This window comes from Ictidomys tridecemlineatus, chromosome 6 (assembly GCF_052094955.1).
Source record: "Ictidomys tridecemlineatus isolate mIctTri1 chromosome 6, mIctTri1.hap1, whole genome shotgun sequence".
Classification (NCBI taxonomy): domain Eukaryota; kingdom Metazoa; phylum Chordata; class Mammalia; order Rodentia; family Sciuridae; genus Ictidomys; species Ictidomys tridecemlineatus.
The window spans coordinates 59190731-59217884 of record NC_135482.1 but is presented as its reverse complement, the minus strand read 5'-3'; the positions used below and the strand labels follow the sequence as shown (position 1 = coordinate 59217884).

The window sequence follows — 27154 nt, the reverse complement described above, 5'->3', positions numbered from 1 at the left end:
TATTATGATTTGTTCACCCATGCTCTTCTTTGCTCAGGATTGCTTTTGCAATTCTGGGTCTCTTAGACTTCCAAATGAATTTCTGGAATATTTTTTTCTAGTTCTGTGAATAATTTTATTGGTACTCTGATGGAGGTTGCATTAAGTCTGTATGTTGCTTTTGATAGTATGGCCACTTTGACACTATTAATTAGACTACCCAAGAACATAGGAGGCCTTTCTATCTTCTAAGATCTTCTTCATTTTTTTTCACAGAGGTCTATAATTTTCATCATAGAGCTCCTTCTTTCTCAACAACATCACCATTGGAGTATAGAAAAGCTATTGATTTATTAATGTTGGTGTTCAATTCTGATATTTTGCTGAATTATTTATCAGCTCTGAGTTTTCTGGTGGAGCTTTCTTTCTTTCTTTCTTTCTTTCTTTCTTTCTTTCTTTCTTTCTTTCTTCCTTCCTTTCTTTCTTTCTTTTCCAGGGCAAGTCTTATAGATTTAGGATCATATCATCAGCAAATGGAAATAATTAGACTTCTTCCTATATATATATATATTTTAATTTCCTTCTCTTGCCTGATTTTTCTGGTTGGCTCGACATATATAAAACAACAAATGTGATTTGCCACATAAATAGAATTATAATGACATTTAAACAGATGTAGAAAAACCTTGGACAAAATCCAGCACCCATTCATGTTGAAAATGCTGAAGCAACTAGGGACAGAAGAAATTTACCTTAACATTTTAAAGGATGTATATGACAAAATTAAGGACAGAGTTTTATCTCAGATAACCATTCCAAATTGTGTAAGAAGACAGCAGGAAAGTGCTGTATTATGAATCTGGAAAATGTAGTGGATTAGAAGAAAGCCATCAAAATTTAAAATGTATGTTCAAAAAACATCAACAAAACAAAACAAAAGCAAAACAAACAAACAACACTTTGCTCATAACTGAAGCACTCCAAAGAGGTCAGATTGTTAATTTTAATTTTCTGTGATATGTTTATGTCAAATACTAATGTGATCTAATAGAATTTCAAAGTTATAAATTCATATTTCCATATGATTCAACATAATATACTTCAGAACCAACTCAGAATACTGAACAGACAACAGAGAAAGCATTTATCTAAACTTTTCTCTAGTAGTCGTAATAATAATAAGCAAATGGTAAATGATACATTGGAAATATTACAATTTTGTAGCATATAATGAACTTATGGAGTCAACTGTTCATCTCAAATGGGCTGCTCAGAAAATTTTGAAAACTTTGTTAAGCATGTATTTCCTTTCTGAAACAGTTTTAAAAGAACAAAGGGAAAAATGCTATTAACCTGAATTAAATATCTAAATCTAACTATTTACTATGGGAGATTTATATATATTGAATGATTTTTATTACATAATATGTTATTAGTTTGTGTAATTATATATTAAATATATGTGCTATTATCTAATGTTATGATTTGGATATGAAGGGATCCATTAAATTCATATAAAATAAAATAAAGGAATGTTCAGAGGTTAAATGATTAGATGATGATAGCTGGAAAGTCATCAGTGGATTAATACATTTGATGGATGAATAATTTGAATATAATACTGAATGGTCACTACAGGCTGGTAAGATTGGAGTGGAGGAAGTATATCACAGGGGTCATGCCCTTGAGGAGTTTATCTTGCTTCCTCAGATCCTCTCCTGCCCCTTCTCTGTCTCCTTTCTCTCTCACTCTTTCTTCTCCTCCTCCTCTGTCTTGGCTTCCATGAGGTGAGAAGTTCTACTCCACCATGGCTCTTTCACCATGACATTCTGCCTCACTGGGGCCCAGAGCAATGAAGTTTGCAGACCATGAACTGAACTTCTAAAACCATGAAGCCCAAATCACATTCCTCCTTAAGTTAGTGTTGTCAGGTAAATGAACCACAGCAATGAAAAACAAACACATCTGATATTATATTTTCCTTGTAGAAATATTTGAGAAGCATGAAGAACGTGAAGGAGAATAATATGTGTAATCCACTAGACAGGATGTCATATAAATGAAGGTTAATCATTTTGTGGTTATTTCCTATTAAAATATTGAAGTAATGATAAATAAAGGTAAAGCCAAGATGAGTAGTAAGATGAGGAAATTTGACAAAGCAATTAAATACTGCAGTCTGCAATGAAGATGAAATTAGTTAAAGAATGTAATAACATTTTGTTAATTATGAAAAAAATATGAACTTCATAATAGTTATTTTTAAACTGACCATTATAGAATAACCTTTAGTTTACAGGGGACCAACATCTAACAAAGTATTAACAATCAAAAAGGATTATGTAGACATTTTTATATTTAAAAATATGATTAAATATTTAGATTTAGAATTCAGGTTTTGTAACAAAGTATGCTTCATAGTTATTTTTATTGCTCATGAAATATTACATACTAATAAAATATTAAGTAATCACAATTAATGGAAATACATAGTTTGTCTAAGACAGCATTGTAGATTCTCTGTGGAAAACAAAAATACCATTCTCAAGGGAGATCCACAATAGAGAAGAGTTAGGAGGCTTCTGAGAAACTGAAGGATGGCTAACAAAAATCCCTTGAGGTTGATAAGATAGCAGAGATGTGGCCTGGCCTTTGTCTTGTTCCCAGGAGATTAAACCTTTGGAAAACAAACCAAGTCGAGTTAAACTATTTGAGATAAAATGTACAATCAGTTGGAAGCAGTATAGTGATTTAATAATCTAAAATCATAATACCCAATTTTATCGTATGTGTTTCTGTTCTTTCGTTAAATATTACTTTTTTAAACTTCTAGATAAAATTAGTGGAGGGGAACATAGTGTATTGTCACATTTTCTGAAAGTTTTGACATTGCATCTTTATTTCCTAAAATACTTCCCTTCCATCCTCATAAAATAGAGAAAATATAAAATCAAATTTGATTAGTGTGAACATTGCTAGTGTCTGACAAAAAAAGCAATGATTTTACATTCTGCCCTTCACAGCAGAAATTTGAACATCTACAATATGGAAAAGACAGCTATCAGGACTTAGCAGACTAAATCCACAGAATAGCATACCTCTCCTGTGTTTGAAGAGCTGGGGGCTAACTGAATGGGTTAAGGTGAATTGAAGATGTTTTCCTGTATACTTCTAGACATCCTTGTGGATAAGTGAATCAGTGGAATGAATGGCTCATGTCAGACAAAATGACAAATCAAGAAAACACTTTTTCATAAAACTTATGAGATAAGGAAGGATGATGTTCAAATGGAAACTATAATGTGCTATAACCCAAGTGACAGAGCTGCTAAAATCTAAGGCAAGTACTTTTGGAATTATGATTCAAAGCCAAGTGAAAAATAAATAACATGTTCTTTTAAGCTCAAAATGGAAAAAAAAGTTTGTATACTGTGTGCCTGCATGTATACACACACACACACACACACTTCTAACAAATCATCAAAGACATAAAACTTCACAGATTTTGAGAGAATTATAATATAAATCAGTAAGTGAACATGTTTCCTGGTTACTACATTAAATAGTCATATTATTACAAATAATATTATTACAAATATGTATTAAAATATAATGAAAAGAATATAATCAAAATTGTTACAGATTGTGGAACATATTTTAGAATTATATCAATAAGGACTGTACTGATCATAATAAATTATATCTTTCTTCTCTATTTAATTCTGTTGTACCCCCAATAGCTTTAAAAGAGAAAGAAGGAGAGACTAAGAAACAGGAACAAAGAGAAAGAGAGAGAGATGAACCACACAGAGATCACAGAATGTGCTTCTAGGCCTTTCTAATTATCCTGAGCTTCATATTCGAATTTTTATCTTTTTATTTATCTCTTATGTATGAAATGTCACTGGGAATCTGACTATCATCACTCTAATCTTGGTGGAATCCCCTCTATAGACTACCATGCATTTCTTCCTCCAGAACTTCTCTTTCTTAGAGATCTCATTTACAACTCTATCTATCCCTAGTTTTCTAAGTGCTAGTCTCACCCAGGATAAGACCATTTCCTATAACAATTGTGCAGCACAACTCTTTTTCTTTACTTTCATGGGAGTGACAGAATTTTATATTCTCACTGCCATGTCCTATGACCACTAGGTTGCTATCTGCAAGCCCCTTCATTACGCAACCATTATGAGCAGGAAACTCTGCACCCTGCTTGTGCTGTGTGCCTGGGTGGGTGGGTTTCTGACCATTTTCCCACCCTGATGCTTCTGCTCCAGCTAGATTACTGTGCTTCCAATGTCATTGATCACTTTGCATGTGATTATTTTCCCCTCTTACAACTATCTTGCTCAGATACATAGCTCCTAGAAACATTGGTTTTTACTTTGCTCTGGTTACTTTGCTATTCACTTTGGCATTAGTGGTTTTATCTTATATGTACATTTCCAGGACAATTTTGAGAATTCCATCTGCCAGTCAGAGAAAAAAGGCTTTCTCCACCTGTTGCTCTCACATGATTGTCATTTCTATTTCTTATGGAAGTTGTATATTCATGTATGCTAATCCGTCTGCCAAAAGGTATCATTGACTAAAGGAGTAGCTATTCTCAACACCTCTGTTGCCCCCATGCTGAACCCTTTCATCTACACCCTAAGGAACCAGCAAGTAAAGCAAGCCTTCAAGGATGTGCTCCACAGGGCAGGGTATTCTACAAATAAATGAAAGAAAATTTGTCAAAAGTAAGGGACACTGTAAGAAACAACTTAGTAAAATCTCAAAATTCATAAATATTTTTATTAAGTATCCTTGTTCTCTAAAGGTTTCTTTATATGCCACATTATATTTGACTGGAGATTTCCCCAGTCCATTTTTCCACACCCACACCCAAGTATATCCAACATATTGTTTACTGAGTATTTTAAAATATGCTGAAATTTTCCCCTACAGAATTTTCTTGAAATGGTATGTATTTATATAAAACATAATCTATGATATGGTAAAGAGTTTTAATTCTGTGTATATCACTCCATAAAAGGCACATGTGTCACTATGTTGTACTTCAGATGTATAACTTTAAATTCTGTGTAATTTCTCCCATGTTTTCAAAGTGAATATTGATAATGTCATAATGTTTTGAGATTCTACATGGTCTATATCTTGGTTTATTAAATATAATGTAATGTTCTATTACATTATATCTTAAATATCGGGTTGTAACCTTTGTGAAATTGAAGGGCACCACTTTCATTTTCTCTTTAAATTGAGTTCCTCATTAAATACACAAAATAAATTTAGGATTCGCTATAGTTATGTTAGTCATATGAACATCAACTCAATAATTAAATTTTTGTCATGAGTTATCACTTAATAGTTAGACCATAGGATAATTTCAACTTCAATTGTTCCTCTTTAAAAAAATTTTTTTCAAGTAATATTGATTAGAAAACTTTAAGACTAATATACTTTATTTCTAAATTTGTGGACTACTGTAATTTACAAAGTAAATATAAAAATTGTTTTAATTATTTATAAAATAAAAATCATTACATGAATCTAATACATTCCAAAGGATTCTTAGTCTTTATATCTCAACAGTCTGCTAAAATCTGGAAATCAAAGGATTCCAATACAAGAAATTAAAATGGTAATGCCTCTCTGAGAAATTAAATCTTTAGGAATTTTTGTGATTTAAAGATGAATGCATGCCATCAGTCATAAATTCAATACAACTCAGTGTTATTTTATTTTTCTATGAGTTAACTAGTTGCTTACTCAACTTTTCCTTTCTCTTCTATCCCACTTTCAAATACTGTCAAATTTTAATCTATAAGTGATTGCACTTTTGAAATTTTATATCACATGCTTTGCATACTTGTGATATTCGTGTTATATATGAAAAATAAGAAGAAATTGCTAAATGGAAAATGTGTGTTACATATATACTTATGTATGATATATGATTGCTATACTTTTCTAGTCATAAAACTTATATCTCTCAGTGTAGAACAATTTTAAATACGTAAGTTTAAGTATTTAATACCAGATTTCTAACTATTTATTTTCTTGGCTCACAACTATTCCTGCAGTGAGAGGTTGTCATATTATAAATATAAGCAACAATTCAATGAAAGTATATGATACAGTGAAAGGAAGTAAATGTAACTTTTAGCAAATATTGCTATAACATTAGCTATGGGCATACGAATTCTCTTCCTAAATGTAAATGATGATAGAAGGATAACTCTCATCAGAGATCCTTAACACTGGTCATTTCAGAAGACACTTAAGTCAGACTAGAAACTCAAGCAGCATTTTCTAACATATCCCTATGTTATTGTGAGGAAGATCTGACGAGGTTGCCAAAATTTACGGAATGCAAATATGCTAACGTTCTTAAAGATCCAGAATTTCTCAAAGAAAAAAGCATAACCATAGGAGAATCAAATTCTAAATCAAACTTTTATACATCCAATACCACATGTTATTTATATACTTACTTTATTAACATCAATATAGGTACTGACTTATCAATATTTTTAAAATAATTTTTTAGTTGTCAATGAACTTTCTTTTATTTATTTATACATGGTGCTGAGAATTGAACCAAGTGCCTCACACATGTTGGGAAAGCACTCTACCACTGAGCCACAATCCTAGCCCTGGTCTTTTTTATTAATATTGATAAGACAGTTGAGGCTGGGGTTGTGAGTTCAATTCTCACCACCACATATAAATAAATAAAATAAAGTTGCATTGACAACTAAAAATAAAATTTTTTAAAAAATATGTCAATGGTTCATTTATATCTTTTAGTGATGAGTTTCATTGGCAATCTTTGTTTACTTAATGAATTTCCAAAGTTATAAGAGACAGATAAAAATAGGCCAGCTCCATTTGTATAGCATACATAGATAGAAATAGTTCTTATTTTATATTGTTCAAATCACATTTGCCAGAAAATGTAAAATCATCAAGAAAGTCCAGAAAGTTAGCTTGATATTATTCAATTATTTAATTTTTAATATTACGAGGGTTTTAAATCTGAAATTGTATATGCAAACTGTATTTTGAAAGGTACAAATGAAATGGAATATGTATTAAATTAAAGAATAACAAACTTACTTGTTATTTATTACTGGAAATATCATCAACAGCGTCCCAAGACAAGAACACAGCAACAGGCCTGTTTTTTTTTTTTATTATTATTTTTCCTTATGTTTCAATGTTATGCTATGATAGAAATGGGATCCTCTATCTGAAAGTGGGCATTCTCTATCTGAAAGAATATCTTCTTCTCAGCAGATTTTAATTTGATCATCCACTTGTTCATTTGCTATAGCAATATTGGAAAAATAACTAAACCATGTATTTTATAAATGAAAAATTTTCTAGGCAATGATTTGTTTAGGGAAAAGAAGTTTCCCTTTCTTGTCCTTTTAGTCTTTTTACTAGAAAAGTAAATGAGGCATAGAGGGTAATTACATTAGCCAAACCTTAAAATGGGAAATTTAGGAAATAGTATTGACACATTTTCCAAATAAACGTGTAGTTTCTAAAGTAGATGATTATTACAGTGACAGGTTGTTAAACCTGTGAAAGTTGCCTAAAGTACATGGGCTTGAGTTTCTCAAAATATAATATCTGAATGTAAGCTGAAATAAACTTTGAAGACTTTTCAAAGTCTTCTTTCAATTGTACTGTATTCTAGACTAGCTTTATAAGATTGAGGAAAGAAAAACATCAATTACAATATTTTCAACAGTTTTATAAATTAAACATTTTTGCAAATAATTATAAACTAAATTTTAAAGATATACTGGAAGATATAGCTTCTATTTAAATATTATCACCATAAGCTTTTACCTATGGTCTGTAACAATATATTTTCAATGAAGAGAGTTCAATATTTAACTTCTGCTAATACAAGTTATTTGGATGTGAGATACAATGGAAATGGGAGGGGGTTACTGTGAACACAAGGTTTTATTTTATTTTACATAATACTCATCTTTATGAATCTTTTTAAAGTGTTATGCTCTATCTTCAATCTCATGCTAATATTTTTACATTATAGGGGAACTTATATTTTTATGTTCTAAAGAGGAGAAAAAAAGGATTGACAATGAAAAACCACACTCTACCCACAGAATTCTACTAGGGCTAACAGGTGACCCTGAGTTCCAGGTTGTGATTTTTATCTGTTTAATTATCACATATATATTGAGTGTCACTGGAAATATGACAATCATCACTCTCACCTTGGTGGACTCCCATCTACAGACTCTTATATATTTCTTTTCAGGAATTTCTCTGTATTAGAAATCATCTTTAAAACTGTCTGTATCCTTGGATTCCTGGGCACAATTATTACTAAGGACAAATCAATTTCAAATAATAATTGCACAGCTCAAAAACAAATTGCACAGCTCAGTTGTTTATCTCCATCTTCTTGAGTATAATTGAATTTTACCTTCTAACAGCCATGCCCTATGATCGCTATGTAGCCATCTGCAAACCCCTGCATTATACCACCATCATGAACAAGAGAGTCTACATATTGCTTGTCTTTTGTGCTTGGTTGGTAGAATTCCTAAACATCTTCCCACCAGTTATTCTTTTTATCCAATTAGATTACTGTGGTTCCAATGAGATCACTTTGCTTGTGACCATTTCTTTCTATTGCAATTATCCTGCTCAGACAAATGCCTCTAGAAGTGATTGAATTTTCCTCTGCAGTAGTAATTCTGCTTTTCACTTTGGCATTAATAAATCTATCCTACATGTTCATCATGAGGACAATACTGATATTCCCTTTTGCCAGTCAGATAAAAAAGGCATTTTCTACATGTTCCTCTCACATGATTGTCATTTCTTTCTCTTATGGAAGTTGCAAATTTATTTATCTTAATGTCTCTGCAAAAGAAAGAGCATCATTGACCACAGGGGTTGCTATTCTAAATACCTCTGTTGCTCCCATGATGAATCCATTTATATACACATTGAGGAATTAGCAAGTGAAGCAAGCCTCTAAGGCCACCATCCAGAAAGTGATGCTTCTCTCTGGTAAATGAAAGTATTAGTAATGTTAGTAAAAATAAATTTCTTGTAAATGTTTTCTGTTATGTACAACCTCCCCAAACTTTCCTTCATTTATGGTTGTTAGGATTTTTCTTCCCCATGTCCTTCTTAAAATTTCCCCCATATTGTTCTTAATAAATTATATAAAGCTAAATATTGCTTCAGGATTTTCTAATATTTCAAATATTTTATTCAAATGTATTTGGGCAAAGGAGAAAAACTGGGTTAATTACTGTAATTTTAAATAGAAGTAGTTTGCTTTGGAACAGACATTTAGTTTGATGGAAAGTGGGTCAAGGTAAATGTGGACTTCAGAAATTTTCATTCTTACCTGGTAATAAAAATAAATTTTAATGCTAAAAGTAATTATGACAATAATGAGGAGAAGTATTAAGAGGATGAGAGGAGAAGATGAAACAAATTTTTCAGTATTATTATATGGTCGACTAATTCTTTTTTTTTTAAACAAGTCATACTTCTTTATTCACAAGGAGGAAAAAAAATAATTGATGTAACAATGCATTTGCAATCATGAATGAGGAAGCAGATATACCATGGTAAACTATGGAAAATAAAAGGAGACACAGAAACAAGATGCAGAGACAGGAAAAGAAGTGGGAGAATGACAGAGAGGCCAAGCTGTCAAGCTTTATTTATGTCAATAGGTTAATTTAGGTCATTGACATCATTAGTACATATTGTTCATTGTGCCATTAGGCAGGTTATAGAGTTAACAACACTATGCAACTCATTCCTGAGTTACATACAAAGGTGGAATGTACAATGTTAGGAGTTTTGTGTAGCTCTCAAGAAAGTCCATTGTATAAAGTTACTGTTATGAGGACAGGTTTAGTCTCAGTGAAACATTGTGGTTGTCTAACAAGAGCGTTTTTTTTTATTCCCGGGAGCTGTGTGCCTGAGATCAAGGGCAAGGCTGATAAGACTCTAGTGGCATTGCCACAGCAGCTAGACATAGCACATGTATTAGTTCCTAGGAGAAATGGCAGGGTGTTCTAAAGATGGGAAACAGAGCCAGCTGCCCAGCAGGAGTTAGCTCACAAGAGGAACACTTCCCTGTATATTCTCATGTTCAGATTCCCTACAAAACACTTGAAGAAACTTTGCTAAAATAAAATTATTATATATAACCATATCTTTTCTACTGGCAGCAATGGATATTACTAGAAACTGCAGTCCTGCTCTTTTCAAACGAACTTCATTAAAATTAAATAAGTGGTTTAAGAGGAAAAATTCAGTTTTAAGATCCTCAAAACATATATCAAAGATGGAAATATTGATTTTTTCCATTAATGATAAGAAGAAACAGAATACCCTGTTTAATTAAGATCTGACATTTAAAAATCAAAAGTATTTATGCTAAAAAAATCAAAAGATGAATTAGAACAATTACAGGTAAAAAATATCATTTGTGCATTTTCTAGTTTCATTAGTGTAATTCTATATCTAGAATACCAACAAGAGTCCTCAGATCCAGAGCCAAAGAATGGAATCTGGGCAAGCACTCTCAGTATCACTTATATTTAATATGCACTGTATATGTATGATTCAGATAAGGATAAAATTTATTATTCGTGCATTAAAGACAAGGCAGACTGGTACTATTGCCAAACATGCACTGAGTCAAATAGGATGTTGCTCAAAGTTCCTCATACTTAATGTTGCCATAAAATAATAAGTGTAAAAGCAGAAATATGTACACATCCCAAAGTATTCTCTTCTTTTGCTTTCCTGAACTTTCTCTGCATTCTATTTTTCTTTTGCCTTTTCTACAAGAGATATTAACTGCTGGTATTCTGCTAAAGTCTTGAACAATTCCGTAATGAAAGGCAGATTATTATTCTTTTGATATTTTCTATCTTCTATCTTTTTAAATTTCATACTTCTTCTTCTTCAATAAGCATCTGATTTTTGGCAACTTCTGATTGAATGGTACTTAACATATTACTACCCTGATCTGTGTCCATAGGTTCCTCTGCAAGTTGTCTTTGTAACTCTGCTACCTTCTGCTGACGCATCATTTTTTTTCTGTTAGAAACATGGCCATTAAGTTAAATCGAATTTCACCTTCACTGTACTTTTGTATTCTTTTACCTATGATTGGTGGTACTGAACTCATCTGGTCATCTTGATTGTATGAAACTACATCAATTGGTTCTTCTCTTAATCCATCCAGTTCATACAGTCTTCCATCAACAGGAACATAACTAAAAAAGTGAAAAGCATCTCCTTCTTTGGCTGATGTCTTGGCATCAAATTCAAATGTTTGCTGTCTGAAAAAACTATGGTGTATCTGTTGAATCATATCCGAGTTGCTGAAGGCCAAACCCTTCATAACTGCATCAAAACTTTGTGAAAATTGTTTAAACTCTGATAATGTCTCTCCTAAATGGACATCTTGATGGGTACAGTTCAATACACACTTACCATGGCTTGAGTTGCACATGCATTTTTAATTACTGGCTTCGCGAAAGATATCGTGTCAAGTCTGAATTCCTTAACACAGTGCATCCTGGTCCTTCTGGCTGCCACTTGAGAAGAAAAATTAACTTTAACTTTTAAAAATTTAACTTTTTTTCAAAATTTAACTTTAACTTTTCAAAATTCTCAAGTTCTAAACTCCGTATTTCTTCTACTTGAGCCCCCTTGGTAACCGAATCCTTGAATGAGCTCCGTAAAGACCCAGGAGAGACTTTCCATGAGGCACCACTCCCCAGCCTTGCAGTACTCCATGGCCTTCTCCGCTGCTTCCAGCACCAGCTGCAGTGGGTCACGGATCTTAGCAAACCCGCAGCGGAGCACCAATTCTTGAAACAGTTGCCATTACCTACGAATTTAGAGTGTAGTTTTTGATATAACTTTTTCAATAAAACCTAGGGGCTCATTTAATTCTTTCAACAATTTTATGAGGTATATATAATTGATATTTTTCATTACTCCAAGGTATTTTTCTTTAGATATATTAAATAACTACAAAATTATATACATATGAGAGAACATCAAATGTAAAACTTAAAGAGAAAAATAAAATCAATCAGATTAAATCATGTTATAAGCAGGTACACAAAATACCATAATGAATCCCATCATTCTGTATAATTAATTTGCAGTAATAAAGGAAACCTGCACATGAAAAAATGACTGGGATTATGATAAATTGGTGAACGTTTAACTTAACTTACTGAAGAACTGAAATTGAGAGTCTAGAAATGACTTTAGAGTTTTTAATAGTAGGGATAAGAAATGACATCTCTTGTAATAATATTCTATTTACTCTATTTTTGTATTAAGCAAATCATATACAGAATTTATTTTATAAATTTTATAAATTCCCTTAGAAAATAAGTAGTGATATTTGTAATTTATAGCAAATGAACAAAGTGAAGTAGATGTTGAGAATTTAATATTTCAGAGATTACACCTTGCAATTATGGGATAAGTCTACTTCTCTAATAACACAAACCAGATTTATAAATTTCCAATACACTGATTTTCATTTGAAATATTGTATTAAAAATTTCTGATAAATACCAGAATTGTTAGAGAAATTTCCATTACTTCTATTATTATTAATTCTGGTAATCATTAATTATCTTATGACAGGATTGGTGGATATTGTGAGGAAAAAGAGTGATTCTGTCTTAAATGTTCTAAAATTTTCATGGGGAGAAATAGTCCAGGCAATATTATCATTGATGATGATAGAAGGTTGGATTTTCAGCTTTTTACCCTACCAGAGTTATGATCAATTCTATAATAATTGCTAAATGTGAGCACATTATTTTCATAAGCCTATGATAAATCTTCTCTTCTTTTGTTGTCCCTTTAGTTAGTTAATTCTTACCATATTATGTTTTGTGTTTTAAAGAATCACATAATTTATTTACTAAAAAGATTTACCAGACATTATCTCAGATTATTTAACATGCATAAATTGTACAGTTTTCCTGATTGCTTTGTGCATGGACTTAAATCAGAAAGTAACCACAGTGTTTCCTGCATATAAAATGAGAATCTGATTATAGGAATCCAATGGGTAGTAGTGAGGAATTCAGTTGTGACAACTGTGACCCTCTGAGCTGATATGGGCAGGTATTTCCTTGCTGTGATTAGCTACTAATAATAAAATGGGCCTGCAACTTATGCAGGCTCTACACCTCAGAAGAAACAGAAATTCTGGTTTTATTTCAAACCCTGTTTCCAATACTACAATAAGCCCTTTGGGATTCTGGATTATCCCAGGTACCACACTTTAGTTGTTTTATTAACTTGAAATGTTTCCTTACACAAAATGGTGAACTATTATAATGACACTCAACAATATGATTAGCTTGGGGAAGTCCTGCCTCACTCCTGGATCATTCTATGTGATCTTACTCTCAATCATCCGTTCTCACACATGAAAATCAGGAACAATAATTTTCTCAGAGGGTATTTGTGAATATTTATTAAGATGAGGCTTAAAAGTTCTTAGAAACATGCCACTACTTTCCAAGTGCTTAATAAAGTGTTACTATTAACATTATCTTAAACAACATAGCATACACCATTTACATACAATTTGCTCAAAAATAATTCACTTGTATGAAGTCCAGTAGTATTAACAGGACAACTGTCCTTACGTGGTACCAAATGTGGTTGTCCTTAATCACAATTACAACATTTCAGCTTAGTCATTTATAAATTAGAGATTATAAAAATGCATTTATTATATTCATATAGTACTTTTATATTGAATTATATTAAATTATATTTACATTAAATATAAATTTATATTTCATATGTATTATGATAAATTTTATTCAATTTAATTATGTGAACTACATTTCTTTTTATTTATTTATTTTTATTTATATATAACAGCAGAATGCATTACAATTCTTATTACATATATAGAGCTCAATTTTTCATATCTCTGGTTGTGTACATAGTATACTCACACAAATTCGTGTCTTCATACATGTACTTTGGATAATAATGATCATCACCTTCAACCATCATTAATTAACCCAAGCCTCTTCCTTCCTCTTCAACCCCTCTGCCCTATCTAGAGTTTGTCTATTCCTCTTGTTATTTGGTTTTTGGGGATTGGCTAACTTCACTTAGCATTATGTTCTCTAACTCCATCCATTTACCTGGAAATGCCATTATTTTATTCTCTTTTATTGCCAAGTAATATTCCATTGTGTATATATGCTACATTTTTTTAATCCACTCATCTATTGAAGGGCATTCTAGGTTGATTCCACAGTTTAGCTATTGTGAATTGTGCTGCGATAAACATTGATTTGGCTGTGTCCCTGTAGTATGCTGTTTTTAAGTCCTTTAGGTAAAGACTGAGGAAAGGGATAGCTGGGTCAAATGATTGTTCCATTCCCAATTTTCCAAGAAATATCCATACTGCTTTCCATATTGGTTGCACCAATTTGTAGTTCCACCAGCAGTATATGAGTGTACCTTTTTTCCCACATCCTCACCAACCATTATTGATGTTTGTCTTCATAATAGCTGCCATTCGGACTGGAGTGAGATGAAATCTTAAAGTAGTTTTGATTTGTATTTCTCTACTTGCTAGTGATATTGAACACTTTCATGTATTTGTTAATTGATTGTATATCATCTTTGAGAAGTGTCTCTTCAGGTCCTTGGCCTGTTTATTGATTGGGTTATTTGTGTTTTGTTTTGTTTTGTTTTTTGCTGCTTGGCTTTTTGAGTTCTTTATATACTCTACAGATTAGTGCTCTATCTTATATGTGAGGGGTAAAGATTTGCTCCCAAGATGTAAGCTCTCTATTCACCTCACAAATAGTTTCTTTTTTAGTTTGAATCCACCACACTTATTGATTCTTGATTTTAATTCTTGTGCCAAAAGAGTTTATTAAGGAAATAGGGGCCTAATACTACATAATGGAGATTAGAGCCTAATTTTTCTTCTATAAGACTCAGGGTCTCAGGCTTTATTCCTAGGTCCTTGATCCATTTTGAGACAAGTTTTTGGCATGGTGAGTGATAGAACTTTAATTTCATTTTGTTGCATATGGATTTCCAATTTTCCCAGCACCATTTATTGAAGAGGCTATCTTTTCTCCAGTGGATGTTTTTGGCACCTTTGTATAATATAAGATAATTGTAATTTTGTGGGTTAGTCTCTGTGTCCTCCTCTGTAACATTAGTCTACCAGTCTGCTTTGGTCCCAATACCATGCTGTTTTTGTTACTACTGATCTATAGTACAGTTTAAGGTCTTGTATAGTGATGCCACCAACTTCACTCTTCCTGCTAAAGATTGCTTTAGCTATTCTGGGTCTCTTATTTTTCCAGATGAATTTCATGACTTTTTTTTTCTATTTTTATGAGAAATGTCATTGGGATTTTGATTGAAATTGCATTAAATCTGTATAGTGTTTTTGGTGGTATGGTCATTTTGATAATATTAATTCTGCCTTTCCAAGAGCAAGGTAGATCTTGCCATCTTCTAAGGTCTTCTTTGACTTTTTTCCTTAGGGCTCTGTAATTTTCATTATGTATATATTTCACTTCTTTCTTTAAGTTGATTCCCAAGTTGTAGTTTTTTGTTTTTGAGGCTATTGAGCATGGGGTAGTTTTCCTCATTTCCCTTTCAGAGGATTTGTCACTGACATACAGGAATGCCTTTGATTTAGGGATGTTGATTTTATATCCTGCTACTTTGCTGAATTCATTTACTAGTTCCACATGTAAAAGGTGGAATTTTTACATTCTTCTAGATATAGAATCATGTCATCAGCAAATAGTGCCATTTGGAGTTCCTTTATTTTTTCTATGTGCATCCCTTTGATTTCTTTTGTCTGTCTAATAGCCCTGGCCAGTGTTTCAAAAACTATGTTACATAGAAGTTGTAAAAGAGGGCATCTCTGTCTTATTCTAATTTTTTAGAGGGAATGCTTTCAATTTTTCTACATTTAGAATGATGTTGTCCTGGGGCTTAGGATAGATAGCCTTTATGATGTTGAGAAATGTTCCCATTATCCCTGAATTTTTTAGGGTTTGAACATGAAGGGGTGCTGTATTTTGTCCAATGCTTTTTCTGCATCTGTTGAGATGATCATATGATTCTTATCTTTAAGTCTATTGATGTGATCAATTACATTTATTGATTTCCCTATATTGAAGCTACCTTGCATCCCTGGGATAAATCCCACTTGATCATGGTGCACAATCTTTTTGATATGTTTTTGTATTCAATTTGCCAGAATTTTATTCAGAATTTTTTGTATCTATGTTCATTAGAGACATTGGTATGAAGTTTTCTTTCTTTGATATGTCTTTGCCTGGTTTGGGAATCAAAGTGATATTGGCCTCATAGAATGAGTTTGGAAGTGCTGTCTTTTTTTTCTATTTCTTTAAATAAATTGAAGAGTATTAATATTAGTTCTTCTTTAAAGGTCTTGCAGAACTCACCTTGTATCCATCGATCCGGGGTTTTTTTTGATTGGTAGACTTCTGATGGCATCTTCTATTTCATTGCTTGAAATTTATCTGTTTAAATTGTGTATATCATTGGGATTCAATTTGGGAAAATTATATGACTCTAGAAATTTTTTGATGCCTTTGATATTTTCTATTTTATTGAAGTACAAGTTTTCAAAATAATTTCTAATTATGTTCTGTGTTTCTGTAGTAATATTTACTTTTTCATCATGTATGTTAGTAATTTGAGTTTTCTCTCTCCTTCTCTTGGTTAGCATTGCTAAGAATCTACCAATTTTATTTATTTTTGCAAAGAACCTACTTTTTGTTCTGTCAATTTAAAAAAAATTGTTTTGATTTTATTGTTCTCAGCTCTGATTTTAATTATTTCCTGTGTTCTACTGCTATTGGTATTGACTTGTTCATCCTTTTCTATTGCTTTGAGATGTGTTGTTAACTCATATATTTGTTGACTTTTTCTTCTTTTAAGGAATGAACTCCATGCAATGAACTTTTCTCTTAGAACTGCTTTCTGAGTGTCCTGGATATTTTGATATTTTGTATCTGTATTCTCATTCACCTCTAAAATTATTTAATCTCCTCCTTGATATCTTTTGCAACCTATTGCATTCAGTAGTATATTATTTAGCCTCCAGGTCTTGGAGTATCTTTTGTTTCTTATTTTATCATTGATTTCTAATTTCATTCCATAATGATCTGAAGAATGCAGGGTAGTATCTCTACCTTTTCATATTTGCTAAGAGTTGCTTTGTGGTATAATATATGGTCTATTTTAGAAAACATTCCATGTGATGCTGAGAAGAAAATGTATTCTCTAGTTGAAGGATGAAATATTCTATATATATCAGTGAAGACTAAGTTATTGATTGTATTATTGAGTTCTATAGTTTCTTTGTTCAGCTTTGGTTTGGAAGATCCTAATCTACTGATGAAAGAAATGTGTTAAAGACACCCAAAATTATTGAATTGTGGTCTATTTGACTCTTAAACTTGAGAAGAGATTGTTTAATGAATGTAGATACTCCATTGTTTGGAGCATATATATTTACAATTATATTTGTAATGGTTAATTCTTGTTGGCATATGGTTCCCTTGAGCAATATGTAACATCCTTCTTTATCCTTTTTGATTGACTTTACCTTGAAGTCTACTTTATTTGATATGAGGATGGAAACCTCTACTTGCTTTCACCATCCATGTGAGTGGTATGATTTTTTACCAACCCTTCATCTTCAGTCTGTGGATGTTTTTTCTTGAGATGAGTCTCTTGGAGACAGCATATTGTTGAGTCTTTTTTTTTTTTTTTTGGTCCAATCTGCTAGTCTGTATCTTTTTATTGGTGATTTTAGGTCATTAATATTCAGGTTTATTATTGAGACATGATTTGTATTTCCAGCCATTTTTTTTTAATTTTTGGTATTTAATATGACTTGGTTTCTCCTGTGATTAGATTTTCCTTTAGTTTAATACCTACCTCTGCTGATTTTCATCATTGTTCTTTATTTCCTCTTTATGAAATATTTTGCTGAGGTTGTTCTGCAGTCCAGGCTTTCTAGTTGTAAAATTTTAACTTTTGTTTATCATGGAAGGTTTTTATTTTATCATCTAATCTAAAGCTTAGCTTTGCTGCATGTCAAATTCTTGGTTGGCATCCATTTTATTTCAGAGCTTGGTATATGTTGTTCCATGATCTCCTGGCTTTGAAGGTCTGGGTTGAAAAATCTGCTGAGATACAAATTGATCTCTCACTGTTGTGATCGGGTTCCTCTCTCATGGCTTTTAAGATTCTTTCCTTATTCTATATGCTAGGCATTTTCATTATAATGTGCCTTGGTGTAAATATGTTGTAATTTTGTATATTTGGTGTCCTACAAGCCTCTTGTATTTGGTTTTTGCAATTTGTTCTTCATGCTTGGGAAATTTTCTGATGTTATCTCATTGAAGAGATTGTTCATTCCTTTGGTTTCAAACTCTGTGCCTTCTCTATCCCAATAACTCTTCGATTTGGCCTTTTGATGCTGTCCCATAATTCTTGGATGTTCTGTTCATGGTTTCTTACTATATTCACTGTGTAATCCACTTTATTTTTCAGATTATATACTTTGTCTTTATTATCAGAATTCTTTCTTTAACATGATCTAGACTGTTGGTTATGCTTTCTATTGAGTTTTTTATTTGGTTTCTTGTATACTTCATTTCAAGAATTTCTGAATTTTTTTTTCAGAGTCTCTATCTCTCTTTTGAAGTAATCTTTTGCTACCTGTATTTGCTTTCTTATCTCTATTGGAGTGATCAATTTTTGTCTATATTTGCTCAGTTAGATAGTTCTTTAATTCACAGATTATGGTTATTTTAATTATGAACCTTCTGAACTCCTTTTCTGACATTTCATCAACTTTGCTCTCCATAGGTTCTGTTATTACAGTATCCTGGTTTGTTTGGGACACTTTACTCCCTTGTTTTCTCATGTTGTCTATGTGTCTTCCTTTCTTGCAGTGTGCATCTGAGATATTACAGTTTCTTCCCTATATTCTTGTAGTACCCATGCAAATTGTCTGTAACTTAATTCTATGTTGGGCTTCCAGACCCTGCTGGTGTCCCTCAATCTATATTACTGCATCTAAAGTTGGTGATGGTAATAGCAGAGGTAACTCGAGATAATAGTTAAGGTGTCCCAAGATGGAAGCAATGTCTTACAGAGATAGGGCTGAAAGGCTGGGCCTCACACTCTCTTTTGGATGCCTTCTCTGAGAAGCAGCTGCTTCTAGGCCCTTTCTGCTGTCAAAATTAGGATTTACTGTGTGGGGAAGTTAATGGCGATTAATGCAGTGTCTCAAGATGGAAGTGAGTTAGGCTTAGGCTCCCAGGGGAGGAACTCAGACCAACTCTGGACTTGGGTCCTACACAAGTCGGTGGGGGTGGATGTGGGACGGGTCTGGCCTCCTGCAGTAGTCTACTGGTTGGAAGAGGTGGTCCTGTGCTGGAAACTGGGCTCAGGTGGGTGTCTGCCCCCAGCGGAGGTGATGAACCCAATTGTACAGTGAGCCTGGGACCCACCAGGGTGGTGTGGGCAGATCTGGGCTGGATCTGGGCTCCTGGGGTAGTCTGCTGGTCAGAAAGGGCTGTCCTGTGCCAGAGACTGGGCTCCTGTGGGTCAATATCCTTCTCTTCACACTGAAAAATTTTTAGAGAATTGAAGAAATATTTTTAATTAAAAATAATTTTCTAAAATAGCCTTGTAATTAACTTATGGGAATATTTATGGGGAAAAGACTTAGACTATTGGACTCATTAAAACTAATATGAGGGCTGGGGATGTGGCTCAAGCGGTAGCAAGCGTGCGGCCCGGGTTCGATCCTCAGCACCACATACCAACAAAGATGTTGTGTCCACCGAGAACTAAAAAATAAATATTAAAAATTCTCTCTCTCTCTCCCTCTCCTCTCTCACTCTAAAAAAAAAAATAAAATAAAATAAATAAAAAATAAAAAATAAAAAAAACCAATATGACTTGTGATTTTAATCCAGGTCTCAGTTACACAGTATTTTCTAAGGAATTTTTACACATAGATTCTGATCACTTAGAAATATTTTTACTGAGGAATTTTTTATGACTGTATTGATTGCTATCATATCTTTCATTATATTTTTGAATTATTTAGTATTAAAGTAAAGAAAAGCATGAATAAGCAAGACATTTGATTTTGAGTTTGTGATTTAAAAGACATTTGCCATATCAAGAAATAGATGAGTCAACAAGAAATATTAAAGATTTTCTGCTTTGGCAGCACATATACTAAAATTGAAATGATACAGAGAATGTTGTCAGGATCCATGTGTAATGATGATATGCAAATTTGTGAAACATTCAATTAAAAAATATTTCAAAAATTCAGGGAAAATAATGGGCTTTTAAATTATATTCAAAAGTAGTTTGCCACAAAATTTAAATAATTTTTAAATAATACAAACTCTTTAAACTATTTCTCTTTGTTTATCAAATATTTGCTGTGAAAATAACCGAAAAGATTTTCTGTTCAATAAAGTCCAGAGAGAATTCTCAAAGGATACATGCAACCAGACATGGAAAAAAAAAAAAAACTTTGTACTTTAATTATTATTAGGCTATTTTGTTTATATCTTATACTCTTTGTTTATATGTGAGGCTTCTGAAGTCCTCATGGACAATAGCCCAAGAGCCTGCATGTAAGTGACTTTATGATTATTCCTCTCTCAGTGGACTCCATCAGAGATGAGCAAAACTTTTATGATGAAATACTTTGTAAAAAAGTTTTATAGAATAAAAATAACTAAATCCTTCAAAGACAACCTCTATTCTGGCAGATAATCATGGAACCTGGATGACACAAGATTGGAAAGGTCCTTAAATATCCATGGTTATTCCATTTTTTCTCATTTTAAGATGCATAAATATACCAGAATTCAAAAAAATTGTTTTTTTTAGATTTTTGACTTTGCCTGCCTTGACTACAGAGTGAGATCCCTTTAACTTAATAGACTCAGCCTTGTTAGAAATACATCCCTTGCAGTGGAAGAACTGAATTATTTTCCAGTTTATTGACCCACTTTAAAAAGAGAGCCAAGAGATTATGAAATTTTTAAATTAATCAAATACTAATGAAAATGAATACTTCTTAAGGAGAAAATAAAATGTATTTATTTAGGAAATTCATTCATTTATTTTTAAAATATCTCTACATTATTTAGCTTTACTAGCTTTAAATTTTGTTTGATGCAACAAAATTGAATATGTTAATAAATCATTTTTTATACTTCTAACAAGGAAACTAAATGGATCAAAGCAAAACAAGGTAAAAATATTTTTTAAATTGTTTGTTACTGTAATGTGATGATTCAAATACTGACATTGTTATAAAATAGTGGCTAAAGAGAACATGGTATGATTATATATAATATTCCTAATTTAGAATATATATAATACTGCTATGTTAGATAGAGATAATTCTTTAGCTGTAAATTATGACAAAATTAAAGAAGTACAAAAATGAAATGATTAAAATCTACTTCTTCTTAAAATGCCTTATACATTTTGATTTAAATACAAAGACCAATATAGAATTATAATTTCAGCAGCCTAGGGATATTGAATGCAAACTCTTGTTTGTTTATATGAAAATAGTTTCATGTGCAGTATTTCACCTGTAAATATTCTATTTCTACACTTAAAATACTATAATCAAAAAGAGATTTGTTTTGCCTTATGCCTCTCCTTAGGTTTGTGCCATGGTTGACCAGGAAAGAAACAACCACACAGAAGTTAGTGACTTCATTCTCATAGGATTTGAGGTCAGCCCAGAACTCCATCTTCTCCTCTTCCTGATATTTCTGCTTGTCTATGTCATGATCCTTCTAGGGAACATTGGGATGATGACCGTTATCTTAACTGACCCCCGGCTGAACACACCAATGTATTTCTTCCTAGGCAACCTCTCTTTTGTTGATCTCTTCTATTCATCTGTTATTGCACCCAAGGCCATGACCAACTTCTGGTCTGAAAGCAAGTCCATCTCCTTTGCAGGCTGTGTGGCCCAGCTCTTTCTATTTTCACTCTTCATTGTGACAGAGGGATTTCTCCTGGCAGCCATGGCTTATGATCGCTTCATTGCCATCTGCAACCCACTCCTCTATTCTGTTCAGATGTCAGCACGTCTCTGCACTCAGTTGGTGGCTGGGTCCTATTTTTTTGGCTGTGTAAGCTCAGTTCTTCTAACTAGCACAACATTTAATTTGTCCTTTTGTGCTTCTCGGACCATTGACCACTTTTATTGTGACAGTCGCCCACTTCAGAGATTATCTTGTTCTGACCCTTTTGTCCAGAAAATGGTAACTTTTACCTTATCTATCATCATTATCTTGCCAACCATCATAGTCATTATTGTTTCTTACATGTATATTGTGTCCACAGTTCTAAAGATTCGCTCCGCCGAGGGCCGCAAGAAAGCCTTCTCCACTTGCAGCTCCCACCTAGGAGTTGTGAGTGTGCTGTATGGGGCTGTCATCTTCATGTACCTCACCCCTGACAGGTTTCCTGAACTGAGCAAAGTGGCCTCCTTATGTTACTCCCTAGTCACACCTATGTTGAACCCTTTGATTTACTCCCTGAGAAACAAAGATGTCAAAGAGGCTCTTAAAAAACTTCTAGGAAAGAAAAATGGTATTCTATGATTCTTATTTCTGCTCAAACAGTTGTATTGTGGCTATTTGTTTCATAACTCTTGTGATCACTAATGTTATTCTCCTTAAAATGACAAAAGTACTGTTAGTAGCATTTTCCAGGTGATGTATCCTTGCCCAAGGGTCCTTCTTCCCCTCTTGGACATCATTAATCCTGAAAATCCTGGATATGAGAGATGCTCTGGAAGTTAGGGAATTATTTTCAGGATAAACCCTCTCAATGATCTCTAATAACATTTTATTTCACAGAATCAATGTGTATGCCATACTGTTGAACAATGTTTTCATATTTTATTATACTGTTCAAACAAATCTTTAACTAGTATGTGTCTTTGGGCTTGTCCTTCCTTGTATCTGCAATTATGGGTAATTCACAGATGCCTATTTTTTAAATACTATATTTTTTCAACCATATAGCTAGTTCCATTAGTATATGTAGTGGTAATGAAATTTTCACCTTGATTAAATATTTTATATGTGCTACACACCAAGGAAATAATAATAGTAATGATCCAACTATAGATAGCTTCACTACATAAATTAACTTCGAAAGTTTGATTTCTAGCATGCCAGAAATTTTGGATACTCTGAAGCACTTAGTTACTGGATCCTAATTAAAAAACTGAAAGGGAAATAAAAACTCAAAATACTTTTGAACACTCATTCCCTTATTCAGATATTTATAATTTTGTCTGTGTTAATTATTGCCAAGGAACAATTGAAAGAGGAATGAAGGGAGTCATCAAAACAGAGTGTGGCCCCCATATTGTATATGCTGATCATTCCCACATTAATCTTTTTATTTACTCTGTAAGAAATAAAGATATAAAAAAGTTCTAAGAAATATCCTGGGGGAAATATTTTTCCACTAGTGCATATTAATTTTACAGAAGAGTAGGTTTCAGTGTGGCACATCTGTACATACCTATAACATCATTTTATCAATTTCATTATACAGTATTTTCCTTACCTTACCTGCTCAAATTCTTCTCTCTTTCCTAATAGTCTCCTTCTGTCCTGTTATTTTCTTCTATCTTCTGAATGTGAGAAAAATATTTGATACTTGTCTTTCTGAGTTTGGCCCATTTTGCTTAATATGCTATCTTCCTGTTCCATCTATTTTCCTGAAAATGAGTTAATTTCATTCTTTATGGCTGAGTAAAACCCCATTGGGCATATATACCACATTTTCTTTATGTATTCAAGCATAGATGGACATCTAGGGATACATTTTTTGTGTATTATAAACTCATTGATCTCCAGTAATATTTTATGTCAAAAAACCAGTGTGTATGTCATAGTATTAAACAATGTTTTTATATTTTATTATACTGTTCTAACAAGTCTTTTTTCAAGTGTTTAAGTTAGCTATTGAGAATTATACTGTGAAAATAAGTTAAAGGTACACTGACATTAATTCTTTGGATAAATATTGAGCAGTGGTACAGCTGGATCATGGGTACTTTAATCTTACATTTTTGAGGAACTTCCATACTTATTTCTATAGTGGCTATACTAATTTACATTCAAACCAATCTTTTTTACAGCTTCCTTTTCCCTGTATCCTCACCAGCAATTATTGTTGTTTGTATTCTTTTTAAAACTTTATTTATTCTAATTTCTTATACATGACAGAAGAATCCATTTCAATTCATAAAATACACATAGAGCACAATTTTTCATATTTCTAGTTGTACACAAAGTAGAGTCACACTATTTATGTTTTCATACATGTACTTAGGGTAATGATGTCCATATCATTCTACCATCTTTTCTACTCCCCATGCTTCCTTCCTTCCCCTGTCTCCTCTTTTCTCTAGTCAAAGTTCCTCTATTATTCCCATTATCCCACCCATTCCCATTATAGATTGGCATCCACATATCAGAGAATACATCTAGCCTTTGGTTTTTTGGTATTGGCTTACTTCACTTAGCATTCTCCAACTCCCTCCATTTACCTACAAATGCCATGATTTCATTCTCTTTTAATGCTGAGTAATATTCCATTGTGCATATTTATCACAGTTTCTTTATCCATTTAGCTATTGAAGGGCATCTAGGTTGCTTCCACAATTTAGCTATTGTGAATTGTGCTGCAATAAAGATTGATGTGGCTATGTCACTGTAGTATGGTGTTTTGAAATCCTCTAGATATAAACTGAGTGGATTGCTGGGTCAAATGGTGGCTCCATTATGAGTTTTCCAAGGAATCTCCATACTGCTTTCCAGATTTGTTGCACCAATTTGCAGTCCCACCAGCAATGTATGATGGTGCCTTTTTCCCCACATCCTGGCCAAAACTTATTGTTGTTTGTATTTTTAATAGCTGCCATTCTAACTAGAATGGGATAAAATCTTAGAGTAGTTTTGATTTGCATTTCTCTATTTGCTAGAATGTTGAATATTTTTTTCATGTATTTGTTCATCAATTGTATATCAAATTCAAAGAAGTGTGTGTTCAGTTCTTTGGCCCATTTATTGATTGGGTTTTTTTTTTGGTGTTAAGTTTTTTGAGTTCTTTATATATTTTAGATTAGTGGTCTATCTGATGTGCTTGTGGTAAATATTTGCTCTCATTCTGTATGCTGTCTCTTCACCTCACTGATTGTTTCTTTTGCTGAGAAGAAGCTTTTTATTTTGAAACCATCCCATTTACTGATTCTTGGTTTTAATTCTTGTGCTGTAGGGTTCATATTAATAAAATCAGAACCTAATCCCACATGATGAAGATTTGGGCCTACTTTTTCTTCTATTTAGACCAGGGTTTCTGGTCTAAATCCTAGGTCCTTGATCCACTTTGAGTTGAGTTTTTGCATACATATGAATTTCCAGTTTTACCAGCATCATCTATTGAAGAGGGTATCTTTTCTCCAATATATGTTTTTGGCACCTTTGTCTAGTCTGAGATTACTGTATTTCTGTGGATTTGTCTCTGTGTCTTCTATTCTGTATGATTGGTCTACATATCTATTTTGGTGATAATACCATGCTGTTTTGTTTCTATTGTTCTACAGTATTGTTTAAGGCCTGGTATAGTGATGCTACCTGCTTCACTCTTCTTGCTAAGGATTACTTTGACTATTTTGGATGATGTTTGTATTCTTGATGATTCCAATTCTGATTGAAGTGACTTCAAATGTTGATATAATTTTGATTTTCAAAAATGTTGAAATTTTTTTTATAAAATTATTGGTCATTTGTACTATTTTTTTTAAATGTCTCTGTAATTAGTTTGCTCACTTAATAGGTGATTTGTAATTTTTGTTGTTTCTATTGTTTTTTTTTTTTTTGAGTCTTATATCTATTCTTGGTATGAATACTCTTTCGAGAGAATAGTGAGCAAATTTTTTCTCAATTGCATAGGCTGTCTCTTCACTCTGTTGTTTCATTCGATGTACAGAAGATTTTTAATTTGGTGTCACTGCATTTATCAATCGTTGATATTTTCTGAGCTATAGGAGTTATATTCAGGAAATCTTGCCTTTGCCTATGTTTTGGAGCTTTCCCCTATTTTTTAAAATAACATTTGCAAATTTGGAATTCATACACCATACACCTATGTCTTTGATCCATTTGGAGGTGGTTTCCTTTTATGTGTGTGCAGGTGACTAGTAAGGGTCTAGTTTCATTCTTCTGCATGAGGATATCCATTTTTTCCAGCCCCATTTGCTGAAGAGTCTGTCTTTTCCATAATGTCTTTTTGGCATCTTCTTCAAGAGTGAAATTACTATAGCTTTGTGGTTTTGTCTCTCTGTGTTATATTCTATTCCATTGGTCTATATCTGGTTTTTTTTTCAGTTTTAGGGTCATAGTTATTTTTATTATTATTATGTCCCTAGAGTATTTAATCATTTTAAAAGAGGAATTAGAGGTGAGAAAGAAATAAATAGAGAGAAACTACATAAACATATTGAGATTGAACCATATTAATTTAAGTGAGAAAAATATATAAAAGCAATGAGATAAGAAAAAGTGATTCTTGGTAACAAATGAGAACAGAGAAACAGCATATCAGAATCTCAGAAATAGTATGCAAGAAGTGTTAAGAGTAAAGTTATGTCACTGAGTATTTAGATAAGAAACAAAAAGATTCCACTAAATAACTGAGTGGTACAACTCAAATCCTTAGAAAAACAAGAAGATACTCATTCCAAAATCAGTAGAAGAGAAGAAATAATTGTAAGATCTGAAATTAATAAAATTGAGAAAAAATACAAAATATAGGTTCAAAAAGTGTTGGTTATTTGAAAAGATAAATGTAATTGAAAAAGCCTTAGCTAAACTTACCAAAAGAAAGGCAGAAAATATCCAAATCAATGAAATTAGATAAGAAAAAGGAGGTAACTCCAAAGATACTTCAGAAATCTAGAGGATCTTTAGAAACCTTTTAA

At 32.5% G+C, this 27154-nt stretch overlaps 1 protein-coding gene, 1 non-coding gene and 2 pseudogenes across 2 annotated transcripts; 3 read left to right on the top strand and 1 right to left on the bottom strand.

Annotated features, from left to right (window-relative positions):
- Positions 1-3776: 3776 nt before the first annotated feature.
- On the top strand, positions 3777-4704 carry LOC101955368 (olfactory receptor 6C3-like; annotated as a pseudogene).
- Positions 4705-10701: 5997 nt separating this feature from the next.
- Positions 10702-11413, bottom strand: LOC101954804 (ubiquitin carboxyl-terminal hydrolase isozyme L5 pseudogene; annotated as a pseudogene).
- Positions 11414-20323: 8910 nt separating this feature from the next.
- Positions 20324-20432, top strand: LOC120888749 (U6 spliceosomal RNA). The gene has a single exon (XR_005732438.2). It is a non-coding gene; the product is annotated as a U6 spliceosomal RNA (small nuclear RNA).
- A 1350-nt stretch (positions 20433-21782) lies between these two features.
- Positions 21783-22754, top strand: LOC101976715 (olfactory receptor 9K2). Its single transcript, XM_005342232.2, has one exon. The coding sequence runs from the start codon at positions 21813-21815 to the stop codon at positions 22752-22754; it is 942 nt and encodes a 313-aa protein (XP_005342289.2). The 5' UTR covers positions 21783-21812.
- The last annotated feature ends 4400 nt before the right edge of the window (positions 22755-27154 follow it).

What these genes read in the sequence shown, in the direction of transcription:
- LOC101976715 (XM_005342232.2), top strand. Translation starts at nt 21,813, where the DNA reads ATGGTTGACCAGGAAAGAAACAACCACACAGAAGTTAGTGACTTCATT.